This window comes from Labrus mixtus, chromosome 11 (assembly GCF_963584025.1).
Source record: "Labrus mixtus chromosome 11, fLabMix1.1, whole genome shotgun sequence".
NCBI lineage: Eukaryota > Metazoa > Chordata > Actinopteri > Labriformes > Labridae > Labrus > Labrus mixtus.
The window spans coordinates 5748268-5772340 of NC_083622.1; the positions used below are offsets into that span (position 1 = coordinate 5748268).

Genomic DNA, 24073 nt, shown 5'->3' on the forward strand with positions numbered 1-24073 from the left:
AGGAATAGATTTGTGTCACAAACTACAAGATGAAACATAAACTTGTTTGTTATTCTCTGCTCTGCCCTAGTTAAACTTTTACAGCCCTCTGTGTTTTGAAAATGAGTCCACTTCCATAGCAACCTGCAGTGTGTATGTAATTACACTGAGAGGTTTGTGGCTGGCCAAATGTGCGAATGGCAGCCAATACTGTAAGGGCATTTTAATGTGAGCAACAATGTGTGGTGCAACCTTAACAGGTAGGATCAGCTCTTCTAAGACATTTCTATTTGATGTTTTAACTCAAGATTCTTTGGTAACTTTAGTTTGTGTTTGTGTTAAGAGTGTACTCGTCTAACTGCTGACAACTTCGTGAGTACAAGTTCTTTACTACTTTTCGATCTGTAATAGCAGTTTGGTGTAAATTGTCTGTAATGCTGTTCCAGTGATGTTACCTGGAGTTATAAGTGGCGTTGCTTTTCTCAATGCAGGAGACTCGTCTGGCCTCTGACGATGTATTGACTCACTACTTCAATGATTTCTTAAGTCTTCCGGTAAAGTTTTCCTATTGTATAGATGTAACACTCCTTTGACAAAACTCGTGCACCCTTTGCTTACCCTTACGTCTTTCTCTCTTTTTAAGTCTTTCCCAAAGGCTTTGCTGTACAACAGGGAGACGGGGCTGTTTGAGGTGGTGAGTGGTGCTGCTGAGTTTGCGTCCAGCAGAATCAGATCAGACCTACATAGCAGCAGATCACAACTCCTCACTGGTGACCCATTAGCACTGGCCAGATCCCCTCCAGTAGACAACCACTACACTGTCAGTGTGAGTAAGCAATACGTCCTTTACAGGGGAAAAAACATGTTATTTATCACTCATTAAGGGGATAAGCACAACAATATACTTTAGTTTAATATGTATCTATCTTTGTGACATCTGCAGTGCCTTGACAAAGAGCAAGGAATCCAGTGGATACTGACAGAAAGACTGCCCTTCTTCCTTAAAAGTGACTGCTATAGTGAATACAGGTACTGCAAGTGCTCTTTGAATCTCCTATACATACTGGACAGGAACGCCTTCTATAATCTCTAGATATTTGTATCTGTTTGTGTTCCTCACATCAAATTATTTCTGACATAATATAATTCTTTCTTCATTGTCTAATAGCACATACATTTTATTTCAGCATTTGATTACTTTCCTTTCAAAACTTGAAAAATGTCTACTTTGAAACTTAGATCTATTTTTATTGAGAATCAAGACATTATGAAATCTCTTAAATATGATGTTGTATCTACTGCTATACAAAGCTCACATCATTGATCTGTAGCCTGTACATGTAGAATCATTCATACCAGTCCTTTAAATAACATTATAAAGTAATAGAAGGACAAAAGAAAATATAACGGGACTAAATTTGTAGAGATGAACACCAGTGGGTCTGAAAATCCCATTTCTTCCATATTTTTCAAATTGATCTTTTACGACGATCTTTGCTATTTAAAGAATGCTTGTGGCCCTGAATGCATCGCACTGTGGTTTTGTAGCTGGTTCAAATGCTTGTGTTACCCTTCATCTGATCTTTACAGAGCCACATTCCTGTTACTTACTATCCCATGCTAACTTTCAAACTACACAAAGAACCAGTGACACAGAATCAACAATGTGTTATTACTTTGTATTATCTGGTTGTCAGACAGGAGAGGTCACCAGAATGTTCTACTTTTTTCTCAGGTTTACCAAGCTGTTGTGTCAGTGGGACTCAAACCTCCGTATTCAGAGGAGGAATGTAACCTCTGATCAAACTTTTGTGTCAAAACCACAAAAATACTTTCAATCCCAACTCAACTTTGAAAATAACAAATCACTGAAAGCCCCAACATGCTCACATTCTCAGGAGCACGTTTCAGTAAAAGAAGGTAAAAACTTGTGCTTGTGTTTTTGATGAAATCAATTTATGAATATCTGATACCTAATGTTATGTTGTCTCTTTCTTTGTTGTTCAGCATATGTGAGGATGAACAATATTACATGTCTACCGTCTGAACAGAAGAAACTTTTCAACACTAAACGCAGTCAGTCATCCAGATGTTTCTCCAGCTGCTCCGAGCCAGAGGACCTACGTGCTGTCTCTTCTTTGTCCTCCTTCTTTAACTTTACATTTAAGAGAAGCGATGATCTCTGCAGCTCACAGACAGACATTAGCCGGTACATCACAGCACCATCAGCTGGGAACTTAGTGGAGCAACAACTCAAAGTACCCAAAAGTCACAATTCTGATTCTCCTGAACGACAAATGGAGCACGTGGCTGCAGAAGTGGTTCAACAGGTGCTAAGCAATGCACTGAATGTGATGAGTGGTCAGAGCCAGACAAATGATTTTGATCGTCTCTGCGAGGCAGGAGACCAGACAAACAGTACCAGCACACACCGGTCCTGTGAAAGGAAAGTTAGCCGGCCTTTGCTCAGCAGGGGAATACAAAGATTGGAAGAGAAGAAAGAGAAAGTCCAAGAGGGCAAGAGGGAGAGTGGAGAGGAAGAAAAGGCAGTTTGGCCTAAGAAGAATTGTGAGGTGGGAAGTTGGGGCACCTACCAGGAAAATGTTCGTGATATTTGTTGCCATGGTGCCTGTTGCCATAGCACCAGACCAGGCTTTGATGAGTTCAGAGAGTTTTTGCAAGGAACGCCTGGAGAGAAGCTGCTTAATCTCTGGATGGACATAGAAAGACTGAAAGCGACACAGAACACGGAGCGAAAGAAAAGGTACACGTTACATCCGAGGAGAAGTCTTCTGATCAAATTTTAGTTTTTCATTTCAGTGAGAAGTACTAAAGGCTGACATGTTCTGTTCAAAAAGTAATGGTGAGATATAGAACTTGAAACACTTCAAAAGACTCCTGAACTTTTGAAAGAAAAGGAAAAGGACGACTACCTCTTATTTTGGCGTTGTCTTAATAAATCTGATCGAGGATCTGATAACGTGTTATGTGGTATTTTGGTACCAGGTATGTGGTCTTGATGAGGAGCTGCTACCTGCTGAGCAGCAGCCAGAGCAGTCTAAATGTGGAGCTGCTTTCCAGACTGGGGCTGTCTACCTCCCCCTGCTGGACACAGGAAAAACTGTGCTCGATCCAGCCTTTCCTTACAGAGTCCCTGCTCTCCTACTGGTGAGATTCACAGTTCATAGTGTTTTATCTTAACCATTAACACTGGGTTTCTGTGTGCAGTATCAATTTAGATGTTCATTTATTTACAATCATTTTGATATTGCAACTTTCATTCATACACGGATGGCAGATGTGCCATGCAGGCTAACAAACTGCCCAACAGCTTATACGGTGTTTACTCACTCACGTTCATACAGCGATTTAGGGTTCAATATCTTAACCATGCAGACTGGGGAAACACCCTTGTTTATTCTCTCTCCCCTTCATCCACAGGGTTCCTAGGTTTTGGACTTCCCGGTGTGTCCAGAAAGACCATAATGACTCCCCTCCTCTGGGGCAGTGGGCAGACTTGTGTGTAACTGCTATGCCGGACACACAGCCTCTCCTCTGCCCTGGCTCCACCCTGCCCCAGTCCCCCCTCGCTGTCCACACACAGGTAGGACCGCCAAGATATGACACAAGTTAGTGCTGACGAGAGACCAAAGCAACAACACAGAGACCAGTAGCAATGAAGCTCTAACTGTGTCGGTTTCACTCATTTGACTGTCAATCGTGGTGGGTGGGATCAGTACCTGGCAGTTTATTAAAAAAGTAATCTAAATGAATGTAAGTGCCTGACATGAGGATGTGCAGAATCTCTATTTTTAATTTATCACTGAAGTTGAGAATATTTGAATTTTGAATGTTCTTTTGAGTCAAAGCAAAACAAAAAAAATCACTTTTTAATAAACATACATTGCATACATACAGTATTTGTTGACATGTTGTTTTCTCCTGTGTATGTTCTAAGTTGTTTTCCAGCAGAAGTCAGTTACTGAGCAGCAGCAGAATGGAAGAGATGTTACAGGCGCTTTATGTTGAATCATGGGCTGGTTTATACTTCACAAACTTCTGTGAGCAGTCTGGAAACCAGGTACAACATCAGCTGCTGGAATAATCACACCTTTAATTTATAGTTAATCACATTTAATCATGATTGCACATTTGAATGTTACTGTTATTTGATCTGATGCAATACTATGCTATGTGCACACATTTTAGACATCTGATATGACACCTGCTCATTTTAAATGTTTTTCCTTTTTTTTTGTTTCAGTTGTGGGAGAATGCAGTTAACTTTTGGACTGACCTGCAACACTACCGTGTGTTGTTCTGTCAAAATGGACTCGACCCCTACAGAGTACAGAGAGAGGCGCAGGTAATTACCAAGTACAAAGAACAGTATGGGTTTACAGCGATGTAAACTCTATATGTATAACAGTGATGGAGACCAAGACAAGACAAGTTTATTTATGCAGCATATTTCAACAAGGCAATTCAAAGTGCTTCACACAAGACATCCAAAGCATCATGGCAGAGGAAAAAAGAAACATCAAAATAAATGAGATCATTTAAAAATCACTTACACAATCACAGATTCAAACTGAAAATATGTTGAAATAAAATTAAAATCATTAAAATTAAATGTTTTTTTAAATAATTAAAAAGAGAAATATAAAAATAGTTATATAATAAGTGCAGAGTTTAAAATCTCATTAAAATTGACATAAGCTAGTGTCGGCTATTTGACAGTCACCAACCCTGCATTAAGAAGCATTAGCAATTTAATAACATCAGAAAACTCTAATTAAAAGTGTCATTCTAAAAGTTTAAAGGCATAGTGTATCTGTTTTTTGCTACTTCTCCACTCTATTTTAATTAATAAACTTTTGCCACAAAAGTAGAAACACACTGGTCTAAACATTAAATCGTTTTTGTCTTTCTCTCTCAGGCGCCTGAACATAAATTATATTTCAGACACCAAAAGTGAAGAGCCAAACTTCCTTTGAGGGATAAAAGATATATCTGTGAAAAAATGAGCTTATAAAGCTCAATGGATGTTAAAATAAAATCAAAACCTCTGCAGTAAAGTCCAGAGAGATATGATGGCCAGGATACATCATGATCCACAACAAATGTAAAACAAAATACATTTTAAAAAAGCAATTGACAAAAATAGGTGCAGTAAGCAGTTATTTAGCTAATTTGACCTGCTGCTCCCGGTCTTTTTCATCCTTCTTGACCCTCCACTGTAGAGATTAAAACATTGAGTCTAACTTCTCTCTACAGCTCGACCAACAGCTGAGAGATCTGCTCCAGAAAATACTCAGAGTAAAATGTATTTTCCTTGAGTTAACCTTTAGTTCACCAAAGGAATGACATAGATGATATTTCCATTGTGCCGTTGCCAAGAGGGTTAAATAACTGACTTTAATGTGGTGTGATGGCAGCAGTGATGAGAGATAGTGAATATTGTGTATGAGAGCTTTGAACAATGGTGATGATGGAAGTGATGGTGGTTTCGAGAAAATAATGTTTCTCGAGTGATGACATTTTTATGACCTCTCCTTTATGACCTCCTCTCCTCTCCTCTCCTCTCCTCTCCTCTCCTCTCCTCTCCTCTCCTCTCATCTCCTCTCCTTTATGATCTCCTCTCCTCTCCTCTCCTCTCATCTCCTCTCCTTTATGATCTCCTCTCCTCTCCTCCCCTCTCCTCTCCTCTCCTCTCCTCTTCTCTCCTCTCCTCTTCTCTCCTCTCCTCTCCTCTCCTCTCATCTCCTCTCCTTTATGATCTCCTCTCCTCTCCTCTCCTTTATGACCTCCTCTCCTCTCCTCTCCTCTCCTTTATGATCTCCTCTCCTCTCCTCTCCTTTATGACCTCCTCTCCTCTCCTCTCCTCTCCTCTCCTTTATGATCTCCTCTCCTCTCCTCTCCTTTATGATCTCCTCTCCTCTCCTCTCATCTCCTCTCCTTTATGATCTCCTCTCCTCTCCTCTCCTTTATGATCTCCTCTCCTCTCCTCTCCTCTCCTCTCCGATATGACCTCCTCTTCTCTCCTCTCCTCTCCTCTCTTCTCCTATATGACCTCCTCTCCTCTCCTCCCCTCTCCTCTCCTCTCCTCTCCTCTCCTCTCCTATATGACCTCCTCTCCTCTCCTCTCCTCTCCTTTATGATCTCCTCTCCTCTCCTCTCCTCTCCTCTCCTCTCCTCTCCTCTCCTCTATGACCTCATCTCCTCTCCTCTCCTATATGACCTCCTCTCCTCTCCTCTCCTTTATGACCTCCTCTGATCTCCTCTCCTCTCCTCTCCTTTATGACCTCCTCTCCTCTCCTCTTCTCTCCTCTCCTCTCCTTTATGACCTCCTCTCCTCTCCTCTTCTCTCCTCTCCTCTCCTCTCCTTTATGACCTCCTCTCCTCTCCTCTCATCTCCTCTGCTCTCCTCTCCTCTCCTCTCCTCTCCTCTACTCTCCTCTCCTCTCCTCTCCTTTCCTTTATGATCTCCTCTCCTCTCCTTTATGATCTCCTCTCCTCCCCTCCCCTCTCCTCTCCTCTCCTCTCCTCTCCTCTCCTCTCCTCTCCTCTCCTCTCCTCTCAGCTGCTTTACTCCACCTATCTGTCCAGCTCTGCCAGGAGGAGCGTAGGTGTCAATGAGGAGATCAGAAGTGAGGTGTACAGTCATATGAGCCCTGCTTATGAGGAGCTTTTTGACAGGGTTGAGGAACACACACTGAACATCCTGCTTGAGCCATGGACACTGTTGGTCCGTAGAAATATCGAGTCCTTCCAAAAGGTAACTGCAACACAAACTTAACTTACATTATATTCCAAGAATCCATCTCTTAGCTGGCTTAGAGGTTGTTGTATTAGATGGCTTCTCTCTTTTTGCAAACAGTCCCTGTTATAAGCGAATTGCTTGGTTCGCTTAAGTCTTAAGTTTAGCTTGCAGTGTTTTCAAGAAATGGTTCTCCAGTCAAATTCTAATTAGTCACTGCATTGTCTTGGGTCAGAAACAACCATGAAGTGTAAAGTTGATTAGATGAACGGCTCTTGAGATATTCCCAGGGCAGTCATACACACAGACTGCTGTGTGAAGCTGCTACAGCACCACCAAATCAAATTAGATTGCATGTTTTTTTGCATTTTATAAATGCTAAATCGGCTCTTGTATGGCTTTTAAAGTCTTATGACTGCTGAAAGCGCAGTTACACCGCAGGTCTCTCCACAACCCGTTCACACACTGATGACAGACGCTGCTATGTAAAGTGTTCATCAGTATTATCTAATCCCATTCATACACATCCACACGCCTCAGACGAAGCTACAGGAGCAACTTGAGGTTAAGTGTCTTGCCCAGGGACACATCAGACATGTTGCTGAAGGAGCTGGGGTTTGAACCCCTGACCTTCAGGTTGAGAGACGACTGACTCACTGAGCCACAGCTACCCAAAGCATTTCAAAATCTTTTAGGACAAGCTATATAAAAAAACGTATGTTATGGAATAATATCTAAAATCCCAAAAGCTACCCATGTCAGACTTTGTTGTAGGTGTAGCAAGAAAAATCAGCTGACTAATTTAGACACATTTCATTTTAAGGTCAAATTAATGTAATGACAAAAGGGTGTGGCCTTTATGGATAAATGTATCTAGTCAAAAGTCATGAGTCTGGTTCTGCTTAAGGTTTTTCTGCCTGTTCAAAGGAGGTGTTATCTTGCTTCTGTTGCTTGCCAGCTTGTTCATGGTGGATTAATTTTGGGTCTTTGTAGATAATCTAACAATAAGTGCGGTCTCGACCTGTTCTTTTTGTAAAGTGTCTTGAGATACCGCCTTGTTTTGAATTGGTGCTGTTCAAATAAAAATGAAGATTGATTGAAACGCAGCACTCCTTTGGGCCCCCAGCAATGCACCACCGTGTGCCAAGTGTATCAAATGAACTGTTCCTGAGATAAGAGAATGTGAGGCACTTACCTACAAAGTCTTTCCACGATAGTTTGACATATATTCTTATTTTGAAAAGTAAATGCCTCGTTGAAGTGATGTGCAGCAGATGTGAATCCACAAAAAGCAATAAAACAACCAAATATTATTTATGTAGGTGCATAACATCATACCACAAAGTCATCGAGCTCAAGATGCCACTATAAGATTTAGTTTTTTTGTCTGAATCAGAAAATAATAAATTCCATACAGATCAAGACCAAGAAAAGCAGAGAACATGTGACCATAACTTTCTGGGTTTTCTGATTTAAAGCAGACTTCATATATTAGCTGAAGATCTAAATATTTGCAAATGAAGGTTTGATTTGATTGATTAAAAAAAGAAGAATTGTTTCAGCTATGTGCTGTGTTTTCAGGTCTGCTTGCAGGAGGACGTGCGCTATGTTGACAGTCAGGAGTACAGAGAACTCCAGAGTCTTAACAAGGAATCAAAGTGTCGTTTAAATCAAGTATGCAAGCATCCCATTCACTCCATGCATTCACAAAGTGTCGCCCTTTCCGTCGTTATCATTCTTCATGTGCTGCTGCATCTCTGCATCTCCAGGTGGAGCAGAGTGAGTCCACGCTGTCTGCCTCTCCCATTACTCCCTCTGCTTCCCTCTCAAAGGGCTCCTGGGCAGCCGAGTCCTGGGCAGGAGTGTCTCCGAGTTACCAAGGTTACCGTCTTGGTTCCTTACTTCGTCACCGCCATGAGATTGGGCACTTCATGTCCTTCCTACAGAGTCATAATGCCAGGTAAACTTACACCAGTTTCCATAACAGACTCACTTCCCACTTTCCTTAAGTGTCCATATACAGATGTTGTACAACGCTTTGTTGTCCTTGCTGCAAATTTGCATCACATTCTCATAAGACTAAAATGTAGCCAGCATGGGAAGGCATATAAATCACAGTTTGCCACATGTAAACAATGCAATAAAGTATTTTCCTTGTTTTAAACATCTGTGTTTCTGAACAGCATACATCTGACATGCTGGCTGGATCTGGAGCAGTACAAGAGGACTCCTCAGAAGGACACAGCTGTCAGACAGGAGAGGTCCTTCCATATTGCAACCAAATACCTCAACGGGAAATACTTCTTCGGCCCTGACAGCCCCGCCACAACACAACAACAGAATGATGTACGTCAGTCAATCACGATATTCCAAAAACAATATGTCCACTCTTATTGGCAAATCTAACCTTTTTGCCATCATCAAAACTCCATTGAAATTGAATTATTATTAACTTCCCGAGGGAGCTGTGGAGAAGTGGGGGGGTGGGGGGGTGGGGGGGCAGAAACATGGTATCCATGACATCAAAGCCCCAGAGTGGAGCTCACACTGAGGCTTGACATCCAGATTTAATAAACAGAGGCTGCTGTGCTCTCACACAATTTCAAATCCCCCTCCTTTGGCATTCTGGAGACTTCATGCTGACAGCCCTGACAGCAAGATGTCAGAGGGAAACGCCGGATAAGAGGACATGGTTAGAATTAAAACAAGAAGAAGGGAAGCGTGTGGTTTGCATCCAGAAAGACAAGAAAGATCCGCTCCAGTAACAATGGCAGTAGGATGAAGTCTCTCCTGACATTTACTGTCTGAGATAAGGTTTCTGGATTCTAGGATTACTGCAGGGTGCAGGGAGCTAGAATGCCTAGATAGGGCACAGAGCAGTAAGAGTTTCTCTTCCTTGAAACCAGTGATGGTAACTAAGTAGTAACTGTAAGAGAAAAGAGGGTTATACATTTTAAATTTGTGACAGTACAGCCTTTTTTTGTGTGTGTGTGGTGACAGATAAACAAAAAACACCTCCACTGAGATTTGTTGGTTACCTAACAGGTCAGTTTGGAAAGAAACTCAAACTTTACTTTCAAGTTTTCCATTTCAGATTTTTAACTCTATTGAAACAGTTGAATCTGATCGAGTCAACACGAGCTATTTCAAAGTCGACTCAACTACTTTAAGCCAACGCCAACTGTGAACTGTTTCCTTTGTCTGGTAGCATCAACCGTTTCATCTTTTCATATTTAATCATCTTTTTTTGACACACGCTATTACCTTGACTATCTAATTTAACATTTACTCATTACTTTAAGCTAATTATTTGCATATTGCTTTAAGTCGTCTTTTTAATCATTCAGCCGGGTCTCTAATCAAGCCATAAAATCTAAGCTCATTTTTATTGCACTTTAAACCTGCTAGCTAGTTTTTCACTCTCCCTGGAAATGTAATTGTGTCTTTCTCTCTTTTTCTTTGTTCAGTAAGGTGAGCTGTTTATCAGTCCCTCATGTTGGGGAGCTCTGTCATCTTTAATCTTCAGACATACATTGCACTTGTTGACATGACTTCAACTCGTCTGTATGACTTTATTCATTAGTCAACCTCATCTCGTTACTATCATCGAAAAACATGATTCATCCTAGGCTGCATGTTCTAGTGCCTCTTACTCTATGGCGTCGTGCCTGGCTGCTGCTCCTGCCTCTCTGCCTTGCTTCTTGTCTGCGTGAGCAGCTTACAGAGACTGACAGCTTTACTGTTTTGGCCCTTCACTCTTTCAATCACTCAGTCATCCAGTCCACAGATTGGCCTCCTTTCATCTGCTGACTCCAAATCCAGTGTCACAACTGGTTCTCATTTCTGAAGCCTGTGTGTGAGTGTATATGTGAATGCATGACTTTGTGCGTGCAGAATGAGATGAGAGAAAATATAAAAGAGATATAAATATAGAGACATGGCCAGATCGATGTATGAAGACAGAAAGCAGACAGAGGAGTGAGCAGAACAGAGGGATTCTGGGAATGATGAAGAGCATTGCAGGAGTCAGGAAGGAGAGGAGTGTTCAAGCAGGGGCTTTTTTTTTTTTTAACTCATATGTTCCTCATTTTTATAGAAATCTACTGTGCAGGAATACTCTTTAGCGTAGAGATCAAACTAATGAACACACATGCAGTCATCTTCCTCTGCTGTGTCTCTGACTTTGTCTTTTTCTACGTGTGTAGATTTTGTGTTTGGCAGGTGGACTGGAGCGTCTGAAGCTAGAATGTCTCTCAAAGCCAGATGTTGTGGAGATTCAAGACATCGTCAGGAGTCACATTGAGAAAAAATGGCTGCCTCTGTTTTTGTCCACAGCAGAGTTCACGGAGCGACAGAAACACCAGCCACAGGTGGAAATCTTAATTCACAATACTACACGTCATGATTTAAAAATAAATCTCAATTTAGGGTTAGACATTTAAAGATTGTATGACATTTTTGGGAATACGCTTTGTTGCTGATAGAGAGGAGACAAGTCCTACACCCACGTGTAATGGTTCAATTTAAGGCCACCGCCAGCAGCTTAGCTTTAAAGCATAACGACTGGAAACAGCTCAAAACATCATAAACTCTGTCTACCAGATTCTCTAACGCTTAAGTAACACGATAATTTGTTCTTGGAATAGATTACTTCTTAAATTCTTTTGTGAAAAAAATCAAGCTTTTATTTGTTCACAACCAAAAATCCAAGCAGAGTTTTTCCAGGGTTTAAATGTTTTCTTTAAACTTATTCTGAGAAGCATTAACATTTTGGTTCGCACAATGAACAGCAAGAATAAATCCATATATTATCTCCTAATTAAAATCTGACTGATATACACTGTCCATAATATTAACAGTTATGAGCTGATCACATTTCTGGGTAACTGGATACATATCTTCTGATATCGGCTTAGTCACCATTTAATGTTTTACAAAGCTATAAAAAAACAATGTTCAGTATGATTTATGAACTGTGTTAGGTAGTTTGTTATCAAAGAAACAATTGCACACAATACATACAATACATAAATGACATACTGTAGAATTTGATCTTTGAGCTGTAAAATGAGAGTTGACAGAGCGCAGAGGTCGTTGGCACATTAGTGTCTCTGCTATGTGAGAAACCACTAAACGTTGTCGCTGCTCTCTCAGGTTGCCTCGTCAGGTAAAACCTAAACCTCATATTCTGCTGCTCTGCCTCATTATGTGATCAAGTTTACTACGTTTGGTCACATGGACCTTCTCATTAACTAATGAGAGGTAGATGTAGTTTAGCACTTCGCGCTGCAGGAGGAGATCATGCGTTGGCGGAAAAGACGGTTAGTGGAGGACTGGAGAGAGAGAGAGATGCCACTAGGTCGCCTAAGTTCTCTCTTAGAGGAGATTGGAGAAATAAGAAGAGAGGAAATTAAGACTGAGAGAAGGTGAAAGGTAAGAGAGCAGAGGGAGCTTCAGTTACAGCCAGTGACAGAGAGCAGCAGAGTGCAGAGCAGTGAGGTTTTAGAGGTGCTCAGTTTCTCTGTTAGTCCTAATTTACTCAGTGTCTGACTTTTGACCTGTGTGTGTGTGTGTGTGTGTGTGTGTGTCTGCGTTTTGCGTTGTAGCCCCAAGCAGCAGAAAGACCCTCTCTAAACCCCTACCGAAGGCGCAGAACGAGGAGAGAAGCCTGGAAGGTAAGGGGAAATCCTCTGGGGGAAGCTGGATATTTGGATATTTGAAATGGAGAGAAATAAGGCATTTCCTGGCCTGAAAGCTTGTGTGATTTAGTTCATGACTTGGCTCCAAGCACTGGCTTTGTCAAACACCATTTTGGCCATGTCGTTAGTTTTCCCAAATTGGATCCAGGATAAATAAGATTAAAGCATCAGCATTACTAACCTTCCTTTAATAATGTTGGGAGGGTTTTCCATGCAGCTCTGTTCTCTCCTTCCTCTCAGCTCAGCTCACAGCTAGACTCGGATAGAAAACATGAACATTTTACATTTTAAGCAGAATGATTACTGGAAGGAGTTTTCATGTGATTATCATCTTTGTGATCATGACCTCATCCTTGGCAATGAGCAGTAAAGTAGAATCCTTCTCTGAGTCTTAGAGAAGCTCACAGGTCAACGATCATCTTTACGTGTTCAGGAACACACTGTACTGTAACTTCTACTGATGTTTGGTTTTACAAGATTAAGTAATTATATGCATATTTAATATCCACAAGAGAATAAACATAATGGCTAAAAGTCACCTTAAAAAAGCTGACAGTCCTCCACCTTGTGTCCCTGCAGGCTGAGGGGTTGTGGATGAGTTCCTCAAAAGAGATTCTGCTGTTGCGACGGATCCTACTCAACCCCATCACTTGTATGCAGTTTCAGCACTTTGTCTTTCTGAAGGGAGACTTCCTAGAAAATGACTTGCTGTTCTGGCTGGAGGTGCAGAGGTACAAGGTAAAAGAAACAAAAATATCTAGAAGGGCTCAAATGACGTGCCTGCAACATTATCTGGGTTGAAATCCTTGTTGAATTCCATCCCAGTTTTCTACACTATGTACTCTAAGATGACATAAAAAAAACCCTAAGATAGATAGTCATTAAAAGATATATTTAGTGTTTCTAGAGATTATGCTTCAGTTTGAAAAAATGATGTATGTGCACAGTTTGTGTTCACATTCATCTACAGTAAAGTAAATGATATAAGTGGCATTATTGTTTCCTTTAGGATTCTTTCCTTTCTTCCCAACATAATCGTTCTTAGCTTTTGTCATTCATGAAACAGCAGAAGGGGAAGTGGGGAGAGGAGGGATTTCAGGTGAAAAAAAAAAGTTTTGTCCACACATTCCTGCAGCAGTATTACGTAAGTCCAACTCTACGTATCACTTTCCCTGTGTCCTGTCTCTCTCTTCATCCAGGACCTCTGTCATTCCCACAGTGAGGAGGCCACCATCCAGCAGAAGATCTCCACCATCATCAGCTGTTTTATTAACTCGTCCATGCCCCCCGCCCTGCAGATAGACATCCCCCCTGAACAGGCCCAGCACATTCTGGACAAACGGCACGAGTTGGGCCCTTACATCTTCAGAGAGGCACAGGTAGTGTGTGTGTGGCAAAGGGGATGGATGGTGTTGTATTTTCTTTTTTGTACGTGTAGGGACTTCTTTTACTTTTCTCCTGCAGATGTCAGTGTTTAGTGAATTGCTGAAGTATTGGCCTGAGTTTAAAGAGCTGAGCAGCACCGTCCAAGAGGAGCAACTCCTTCCCCTACTGCAGGAGAAACGAGTCACACACAGAGCCAGAGTGCGGAGACTGAAGAGAAAGGAGGAGGAGGAGGAGGAAGAGGCAGAGAGGAGGAACGCTCAGGTATAGGACGACGAGAACGTTATCATACAAAGTTATCTGCAAATTCAACAGAACATGTTTGGAAAATCTAATTTTCATTAGGAAAAGCTGGAGAGGCCAGAGTCGAGTTTTGGAGAGGAGAGTGAAACAGATGATGAAGATGAAGTGACTGCAGAACAGGAGCAAAGAAGTGAAAAAACTCCCACACAGTGGGTAAGGAACAGTTTGATAAACATAAATGTTGAGCTTATGTTTTTATAAAGTGTATAACATCAAGACAGACAAGTACTGCTGTTGCATTCAGAGCAAGAGAACTATTGGAAACAAAATTGTCCTGAGCAAATGTATCAATTCACTTTTGTCATATGACTCTTATTCAAAGAGCACAAGACAATCAGTGATCATGTTGATCTACACAGAGGGATAGATAATAACTTTCCAATTATACAACATAGTGTCACAAAAATCACTTCAGACATGAAAGTTTCAACAATGTAACAGATCTCCTGTTACTCTTGAATAGTGAAGTGTCACAAAAAAGGGTTAAACCACCAGGGGTCTCGTGATGGTAATCCCACAGCTCTTAAAAATGTTTCTAAGAATGGGGATTAATTTACAGTACAGAAATACATTTTGTTGTACAAGTAGTAAAATAAACTGTGTGGCTCACGAGTCAAGAACAGTTGAAGATGTAGCGTAAAGTTCAGAGTAAAATTTGGGAGGAATCGGTCAAATTAATGTAACTTATTTTTTCATGCTTGATTTGTTCAAAGTTGAAGCTTTATATTGTTGCTATAGCAGCAACACCATGACTACTGTTCACAAAGTCTGTTTGGCACAGGACTGAACCTGAGAGTTACGTTTAGTTTTCATTCATGGGAAGAAGAAGAAAAATACAAAATAAAACTCAGTCAGAGCATGCAGTCCAAACAGGACCTCAGCAGGTCTAACCACAGCATATAAAGGAGACACTCAATCCTCTAATTTAACCGTTTTTCTAATCACATCAGATTTGACTACATTTCTGGAAATTTCCCTCTAGTTGTCGTGGTCCTACTCCAAGTACATGGCAGCCCTGCATAGAGAGGAGGTGCTGCTGAGGAGACCGCGTGAGCTGGAAGCCTCGTTCTCCACAGTCTCAGGTACAATCAATCATAACAAACGTTATCTCAAGACACTTTACAGAAAGAGCAGGTTTGGACCACTACTCTTTGTTGTATTAATACAGAGACCCAAAAATGAATCCACCATGAGCTAGCACTTACACACACCTCCCTTTGTCTCCCAGGGCTGAGTAAAACTATCCAGCAATGACCGCTCTCTGCTACTAGACAGATTAAATGCAGGAAACCATAACAGTGAAATGACATTTAGCCGTTCCCACGGTAAAATCCAAACCACATTTCCAAGGCTCTGATAGTACCTGGCAGTTAAAGGCAAAGTTAGTCCCACCCCCCATCTCCACATGTCAGAACTGTCTCATTATGTAGAAGTCCGGCCAAAATAGCCACTTCAGCCTGTCCATTAGGTGTCAACGCTCTGTGCATGAGTTAGTGCGAGCCCGTACTGCATGGACATGGAAATGAGGCGCGATGCTAACGCAGGAGTAAGTTAAAGCCCGTCGTGATTAACAGATTTTAAGTTTGTAAAGATTTATTTTGGGGCGTTTTGTGCCTTTATTGAAGAGACAGGACAGAGGAGAGAGTCAGAAAATCAGGTAGAGAGCGATTGGGGGATGACATGCGGGAAGGAAGCCAGGGGTCGGATTTGAACCTGGGCTGCCCGCACTAACCACTGCTCCACCAGCGCCCCACTTAACGTAAACAGCAAATAACGTTGAAACACAGATGGAGATATTTGCATGGTGGAGACAAGCTCAACATAAAGGCCTGGAGGTCGATGTAGGACACTTGATGAGGAATAAATAACCTTTGTTTTTGTCTGTTAAAAACAGTCATCAATTTGTTTAAAGACCACGTAAGCAGCTACTTAAAAATAATGATTTTGTGCATGTCTCTCCAGACTCCTCCTCTCACTGCAGCATCGGGTCAGCAGGCCGGAAACAAAGCCGCAAGCAGCCCTCGTGTCGCTCCAGCGGGACGCAGAGTAAACAGTGTAACAGTGAGTGATTATAACTGAAAGACGATTTAAGTTGGTTTGCCGCTCACACATTACTGACTCTTATGTGTTACCACAGGGAGTGTCAGAGCCTGCAACATGAAGTGAAAACAAGGAGTAAGAATGAAGTGAGAAAAGAGCAGCTACTGTTTCTGGACAACAATGAAGAGTATGAGTCTGACTTTAATAATCTGTAAAATGTAAGACATGTTTTGAGACCCTGTGACAAACATCTGCTTCTGTGTGAATCTCATTAGACTCCACTTTAATCATGTAATGTGTTTCCATTTTAATACTCAACACACATTGATGACATAACGCTGCGTAGTTTTAAAATGTTTTTATTAAAATGTTTCTTCATTTATATATTATCCATTAACGTACATTCAATTGATTAGACTTCAATCTAACATAGAGCTCAATACTACAACAATATTGAAGGCAAACAACATGGTTTCATCATCACAAGGGGTTGGCTTACAAAGCACAGTGTGATTGTTAAACAAGTATGTTACATCATCTGTAAAAACATTTTGGTTGACAGCTCGTATCTCTGGTGTCCATCAACTTGTATATAATATTGCACTTCACATTGGCACAGTCACTAATAGGAGAATGTAAACACTAAGAGCTTATCCTGCAGATTGAACTATAACAGGCTAATTTGCTTGAAATGTAACAGATTTTAGAGTTTCTTTAGCTGAGCACTGTGTTTCTGTAAGCAACACTAAAGAGGTTTCACACTGACTGAACTTTGATTTAAAGGTACACTTTAGTGTTTACTACAATCCCTGAACTAAATGCGTGTCTATCATTAAAACGGATGATAATCCCACTGAAATTTTCTGTCATTATGAATTTGTTGTAACCTTAAAAAAATATAAATTTCATAAACAATTTCTAAGAATTCTCTACATGGACTTATTCTCATAATATAAATCTTATTTTCTTGAACAGATATTTTGCATAAGTAGGTATTCTTCCTTCAGCGCAACAATAAGGTGTATCTGGAGATTTTTTTTAAGGCTTTTTGTTAAATAGAACAAAATCTTTGTGTGTTTTTTTGTTTGTGTTAGTGGAATCCCATACGTAAGGCTTTATTCTTAACCATGGTGAATTTGCTGACAAACACCTTGGAGAAGGCAGGATCCACCAGGTAGTGGTAAGACTTGGTGACAGAAGGCGGGGGGTTGGCGAGTGTCACAGAGGGCTGCAGCTGGAGAGAGGACGTAGAGGGGGAAAGAAACTGGGAGGAGCGCATCACGTAATCCACCAGCCGGCGATACTGCTGCTCTGACAGACGTTCACGAGCGCCATCACCCTGAGGGAGGACACACAGTTGTTTACAAAAAAAAAAAGAGCCGATCCTACTGAAGTTATTTCTGCTGTGAGTAATGTCCAACCATGTGTCATCAAGAAGCTTTGTTAGTTATCATGCCAACCAAACACTACAGCAGCTGGATTCAACCTCATCCTGAGAAAAGGAAACTAGTCTGTTTTACTGAACTCATACTGCACATTTTTAAAGTCTTTTAAAAGATATGCCGCATTAACCCTTTCAGACCCACATTAACACACTCGTAGTGCTACACAAGGTGCCAATCTTCCCATCAGGATTTCACTTATAGCCTTTTGACATATTCACACCTCAGGAGCTATTTTGGGTTCAGCGTCTTGCCCATGGAAACTTCCACATGCAGAGGGTAGTTAGGAGTTTTCTTTATACTGTCATTTTGAAAATACAAAAAAAAAATCTCCCTCTGTAACTGGTGCAAAAATAAACAGAGCGCCACAGTAATTAGCGTAGGAATTCCACACTGTCTAATTCCACTTTGATGAGCTTTCACAGCCATTGTAATGATTTGTACCAGTGTCTCACCTCTGTATCGCTGACCACTGTCTGCTGCTGTAAGGTGAGGGTGAGCTGGCCCTGCTGTCCTGGGTCCTGCTGACACTCCACCTGCAGAGGAAGCAAGGTTTCCACTTGTTCTTTACTGTCTGCTCTGCCACACAGGCTCCACAGAAAGGTTCATTTGAATTACAGGACAGAGCTGTTGACGAGCAGTGGTTCTTTAATGCTGACTCCTGACTGTTACCTCTGTGATGGGGAAGGCCTGCTGCTGCGTATCCTCACTGAGGCTCACCACAAACAGCACCTCGGAGGTAAGGAGCAGGCAGCCTCCATGCTGCTGACCTGACCCACTAACAATGGTCACCTCCAAGGCCATGTGGAGCTCCGGGCGTCCAAGGGACTGAAGCATCTTCCTGCAGTCAAAAAGCAGAGCCAACAGGGACAGTTACCCTTTAGAATTGAAGATGACAAACACACTACATTGGTAATACTGCAGGACTGAAAAATTCATTCAATTGAATCAACAAAATAAGACATTTTTTATGCTCAACATTTCTTCCCTGCATCAAAGGATTACGTGTTAACACTGACACACATTACAAATGGCCCTTCTAACTTCTGATATACACGTTCTTATAAACACAAGACCACACAGAGCGCACCTCTAACCTCAATACACACAAATAAGCGGCCATACGTATCTACATGCATTCTCTGGGTGGTTCCTATTACACACATGTTCAGTAAGGGAATGCGTGTGCAGGGACTAAGGTCTACATTCATGTTTCTCTGACAGTGTGTTTACTTTGGAAGGCAGGTGTTCGCATTGCAGAGCAGATGTTGAAACAGCCTAAGCAGGGACTAATTGGTTCTGTTCAGTGTTACTCTGCTCACACAGTCTGACCCCTCAAGCTACCTGCAGTAGTAAAAAGAATTGATGGATGCCTGATGGAAACCAGTTTGACTGCAAAGCAGCAGGAATAGAACCACAGGGGAGCATTATCTCAGCGTTCACTTTTTCAAATCTCTTTTTCATCTTCCTCTTAACATGAAAAAAAAACATACTTCCAACCCTTTCAGAATATAAAACTAAAGAAATCACCTCCTGAAATGATGAATCAGCAATTTTCCTTCACTAATTCAACAGTTGACACTGACTGCTGAAGGAAGTGAATCTTTGATCGCTATGGTTACCAAACCAAATTTGAGAAATGTCATTCTAAAATGCCCAAAATGCTCTCTACTGTATAGCTCTCAGTAACCTTCAGGAGACACAGGACTTTAACAATGTATATGCTAATATTTAGCGATTCACTGAGTGAGTGCAGTACTAAAGATATGCTTCTGCTGGTCACAAAATGGACCAGTTTTAAACTGATTCTTAGTCTAACTCTCACTTTTTCAGCAAACAAAGGAAAGTGGTCCTCCTAGCTCTATGACACTGGGAAACACCTCTGCATAGACTCATTCAGAGTACTTGTAAAAACTTCTAACATGGCTAGAGGAGAGTGAGGGAGGGAGGGCAGGCTGGCTACCATGTGTGCAGTCAAGGTCAAACATATTTTTCCAGACTTTTTCCTCTTCTGCATGATCCCCTCTCCCACCATTTTTGAACAAGTCCGCAAAAACGATGCGTGTTGACGGGGAGAAATGAGTAAAGCAGATTCTAGAGAGAGTGGGTAAGGGAAGCAAAGGCGAGAATACATGTTCCATCGTCTTCTAAAGGCTAGCTAGACGACAGTAAGGCTGGAGACTGTAGGGGGAGTGGATGGCTCAAAGGGTCGTACCACACATATTTAAGGTGGCTGTTTGGGGCATGAGCAGACTTCTCCTCTGTGGGCAGGAACTGTTGTTTAGGAAGCTGCCACAGTCCTGCGCCATGAAGGATCCCTGAAGAGAAGAAAAAATACAAACACTGTAATTATCAGGAGGGAAGTGTCTTCTTTGTGGTGTGGATTATATACATGCATTTGTATATTAAATATTTACATTGATAAGGCAGACAGGTGGCAGTCTTATTCACTTCTACGGCGTCTCATGACAAGCTGTTAAAGATATTCATGAAGAAGACTGTTTCTATTTGTGTGTGAGTGTGCATTTTAACTAATGGTCATGATTAGTATGGCTCTGTGTGTTCCTGTCACAGAGAGTTCATAACCCGTGTGTGTTTGATCAGTTTTCCTTTGTCCCACCTCGAGCTGTCAGCAGAGCAGCAAGTGAAAAAATCAAGTAGGTAAAGCAGAACCATAAAGAAAAGAGTGAGATCCGTTAATGATGTCACTGCAGCATCAACTCAGAGGGCTTGTTTTTGAGTTTGTGTAGTTATCTTCTTGTGTTTCATGAGACAGGATGGACTGTGACAGAATTTTAACAGATAATTGCGGCTGATCTGAATGCCATTTACAGAGATTGACGCACTTGCCTGTCAGTCAGATACGTAACTCTTTTCCTTGATATAATCAAAATGGATGAATTATAATAAAACCAATTACAACATGAGCTGAACATGTCTATTAATGCTGTCTAAATGATCATTTTAATACTGGTGTTAATGGGACATCCGGAGCTTTTGCTGCCAGCCTCAAGTGGACACTCAAGGAACTGCAGTTTTTTGCACTTCCACATTGGCTTAATTTTTCAACACTGAAGCACACAGCTTGATTGATATGTATGCTGGTTGGCGTGGCATTCAATGCCCCTGTGTGCAGTCAGGAGCGTCAGTGTGTATGTGTGAGTGTTGTTGTTCAGCTGAGCTCAGAGGAACAGGAGGATCAGAGGAAGACCCAAGGGAGCCTTTGATTTTACAAAGTGCTGTTGACCTCTTGATAGTTGGATGTAGCCAGGACTTGTTTTAGTGCCAACACAACATCCTCTGAGCCAATCAACAACCCCATTACGCTTAAAAAAAAAAAAGTACAAGTAACTCCAAAGACTAAAAATGATTATTATTATTACTTTATTACATATTAAAGGTCGACATGACCTCCCATGGCTTTAAGTTAACTTCACTGATTACTGAATCTCATACAAGTCCATCCACTACAGCTTCTTGTTTCTGTCACTGAGAGGCTAACATTGTAAGTCTGACAAGAAGACGAGGACAAACTTGATGATTATATCATACATCTTCTGTCACCAGAAACCAAAGTATTTTTCATGGAAAGTTTATTCAGTAAAGCTTAAAAGGAAGTTGTTGCAGGAAAAGACTCTTTAACAAACTCATCTAGCTGCTGGTTTCTTGACATACTTTGATGAGCCCTGTTTTCCCTAAAGGATTAGTTTGCAGCCCTGACATGACCGGCAGCCAAAGTGATCAAATGAAGCAATTCCAAAGCATTTTGTAACTATTAGTATCTATGGCCAAACATTTAGTTTCTGCATCTGTGATGAGTAAGGGCATGGGTCTGTGTTAGTGTTTGTGGCAGGGTTTCTTTCCACAGGTCGCTCCGGGTCTCACACCACTAAAGATCTGTCCAAATAAACAACTAGGTTCTGTCTGGGTCCAAGAGTCGATGTAGATGTAGTATTTACATCCATTCATTTCAAACTGTATTGTGTCATTTGTCCCTCTTTGCCCAACATGGCAACATAACAAAAACTTTAGTTACCCAAGAGTTCTTAGCTATCAACTGGTAGCTCAAAAGGTAAGTCGTGTTTCTGTTGTTCACATGAGAATTATGCTCTAATCATAAATTAATTTCACTGCATGTTCTGTAATGTAAGGGAAACACATGACATAACATAAGAAAAAAGCTAGCCATCATTTTAAATCCTCAGCTCAACAAAGTCTCATCTTCTGTCGTACAATCAAAAAGGACATGATGATTCTTCCTACATGCTGTTATCTGTGATCAGCCAGAACTCACCATATCCAGTCTGGGACACCAGTTCAGCTGCTCCTCCGATGGGCTTGGTAAAAACTCCCACAATACCTTTCCCAACTCCCGAGATGACCCCTTTGGCCTGACTACCAGCTGAGCTCTGCAGCTCCCAGTTCCTTTGGAAGTTCTGCATGGGCTGGTCCACGATGCCTGCTATTGCTCCTGAAAGAACAAACAAAAAAAGTTGTCTGTTTTGAGTTCGTATTTTCATTATTTCCTCATAATTATTACAAAAAACCAAGAGAATGATGGCACGTTTGAGAAAACACATGACCAGACAAGCGAAGGAGCAACAGTAAATGCAAATCCACACAGATGAATATATTTAAGACCCAATTATGCTCTGAAGAATAACAAATAGATTTTTTTTGATTTAGTCTTTACATTATGACTGCAAGCTGATAAGAGAAAGATCTTTTCTATCTTGCTGAGCTTAAAGCAAATGCATGATGTCTACTGTTTGTTTCCTTTGTGACATAAAGCATTTTATTTTGTATCACATACTGTTGAATTATTTAACTTCATTCTGATATTTGGAATATTGATGACAAAACATAATTACGATATGCTGCAAAATCCTTCAGTATAAACATACTGATTAAATAAGATTGGGGCTCCGTGTGTGTGTGTGTGTGTGTGTGCTTCTCAACATACCTAACAGGCTAATGCCAAGTCTCGACAGCCCCTGCCTCAGTCCGTCCCCGAGGCTCTCTGGTAGCTGGCGTCTCCACTCCTCCTGCCTCGTGTAATGCTCCTCATCTAGGGAAAGGCGGTCCATGTTCCTTGCCAGGCTTGTTGCTAGATTGGTGATTGAAGTCAGTGTTCCTAGACACAAATGTGACACAATCATACCAATGCACAGAGTTTGCATTCATTATTAATATTTCCAGAAAGCGGAGAAGGGGTTAATGAAGTGTGTGCAATATTTTTTTTTGTCAGTAAACAAAAGGGTGAAATGTACAACAATATGACATAATGTTCATCTGTGTTACCTTTAGAGATATGTTTGACGAAGGAGGTGGTTCCTCTCGACACCCCGCTGACGAAGGCTCCAGGCCCTCGGGTGAGACCCTCATACGGCAGCCGGAAGAAGTCTGACACGCCGTTACCGATGCTCCGCACCAAGCTGGCAGGACTGCCCAGGATCTCCAAAGATCCCACCACCCAACCTGTGAAAGTTCATTGATATTATTTATTTAAATATGTTATGAACATTACGGTCCCAGAATGAAGCTGAGAGGTAAAGCCTTCAGTTATCAGGCTCCTCTCCTCTGGAAACATCTTCCAGTCAGAGTCCGGGAGGCAGACACAGTCTCACTTTTAAGAATAGACTAAAAACTTTCCTGTTTGATAGATCTTATAGTTAGGCGCTGGTGTAGACCAGCTCCTAGTTGCTGCTACAGGCTGAGACGGATTGAATAAATCAGTCATGTAAGGAACAGATGTTTTTCTTTTCATGATGAGAAATGATACTAAAAGGTTTTAAAACTTACATCAGACTACTTTTAATCTCCATTTCCTCTAAGCTGGAAGCCAATATTTAAATAAATCAATTTACAGTTTTTTTTTTAAATTGAGAATTGTGTTAACTACACTCAAGGCGGAATAAAGTGAATAAGAGAACTTTTTAGACTCCTTACATTTTTGATTCAACAATAAAACAAATAAAACTCCAGCTCTAAGAAGGAACACAGACGCCCCTGAAGTGCGATCAGCTTCACTACTCCCTACGTGCCAAAAGCACTTTAGAGTGGGAGACTCTCCCAATCCAAACATTTCACAGAATCCCTTGTAAAAAAGATTCCTAATTCAACGTTTATATTTACCATTGTGTTGCTTCTACTGGGATCTTCTCAAGCCAATCTTTTTTAAAACTCTGACAACATGAACACTGACATACACACGAAACCGTTCATTTAGCAGATGTGTGTGTGTGTGTGTGTGTGTGTGTGTGCAATGGATGCACTGCAGAGAAAAAATCTCCATGGTGCATACACGCTTTAATCTTTCACCGAGACTCTGCACAGGTTTTTAGGGGCCTTTCATTTATTTTACACCATGACGGTATATTTCACATCTATCCATGGATCACATGTAGCCTGTGCTCTGTGTGTGTGTGTGGGGGGGGGGGGGGGATCTGAATGGATTACGGCTCAGC

General features: G+C 41.3%; 2 protein-coding genes across 2 annotated transcripts in view; one reads left to right on the forward strand and one right to left on the reverse strand.

Annotated features, from left to right (window-relative positions):
* The first annotated feature begins 176 nt into the window (after positions 1 to 176).
* On the forward strand, positions 177 to 16229 carry LOC132983159 (regulator of G-protein signaling 22). The gene is made up of 22 exons (XM_061049390.1): positions 177 to 191; positions 471 to 533; positions 623 to 805; positions 923 to 1008; positions 1715 to 1899; positions 1987 to 2743; positions 2986 to 3147; positions 3421 to 3583; positions 3938 to 4060; positions 4244 to 4345; positions 6563 to 6757; positions 8321 to 8413; positions 8509 to 8699; positions 8923 to 9085; positions 10945 to 11109; positions 12346 to 12414; positions 13018 to 13176; positions 13638 to 13817; positions 13903 to 14085; positions 14167 to 14277; positions 15107 to 15206; positions 16087 to 16229. Exons 1-22 carry the CDS (start codon positions 177 to 179, stop codon positions 16191 to 16193), a joined length of 3555 nt encoding a protein of 1184 aa, XP_060905373.1. The 3' UTR covers positions 16194 to 16229.
* Positions 16230 to 16507: 278 nt separating this feature from the next.
* LOC132983433 (intermembrane lipid transfer protein VPS13B-like) overlaps positions 16508 to 24073 on the reverse strand; it is a 282789-nt gene continuing 275223 nt past the window's right edge. Inside the window, exons 62-68 of the mRNA XM_061049726.1 lie at positions 22908 to 23084; positions 22570 to 22740; positions 21901 to 22077; positions 19822 to 19924; positions 18279 to 18447; positions 18062 to 18142; positions 16508 to 17503 (exon numbers count right to left, since the gene is read on the reverse strand). Coding sequence (XP_060905709.1) covers positions 17255 to 17503; positions 18062 to 18142; positions 18279 to 18447; positions 19822 to 19924; positions 21901 to 22077; positions 22570 to 22740; positions 22908 to 23084 — 1127 coding nt within the window. The 3' untranslated portion in view covers positions 16508 to 17254. The remainder of the gene's footprint in view (positions 17504 to 18061; positions 18143 to 18278; positions 18448 to 19821; positions 19925 to 21900; positions 22078 to 22569; positions 22741 to 22907; positions 23085 to 24073) is intronic.

Coding starts and splice junctions, on each gene's coding strand:
- LOC132983159 (XM_061049390.1), top strand. Junction 1,900..1,986: donor GCACGTTTCAGTAAAAGAAG/GTAAAAACTTGT, acceptor TTTGTTGTTCAG/CATATGTGAGGATGAACAAT. Junction 11,110..12,345: donor GACAGAAACACCAGCCACAG/GTGGAAATCTTA, acceptor TTTGCGTTGTAG/CCCCAAGCAGCAGAAAGACC.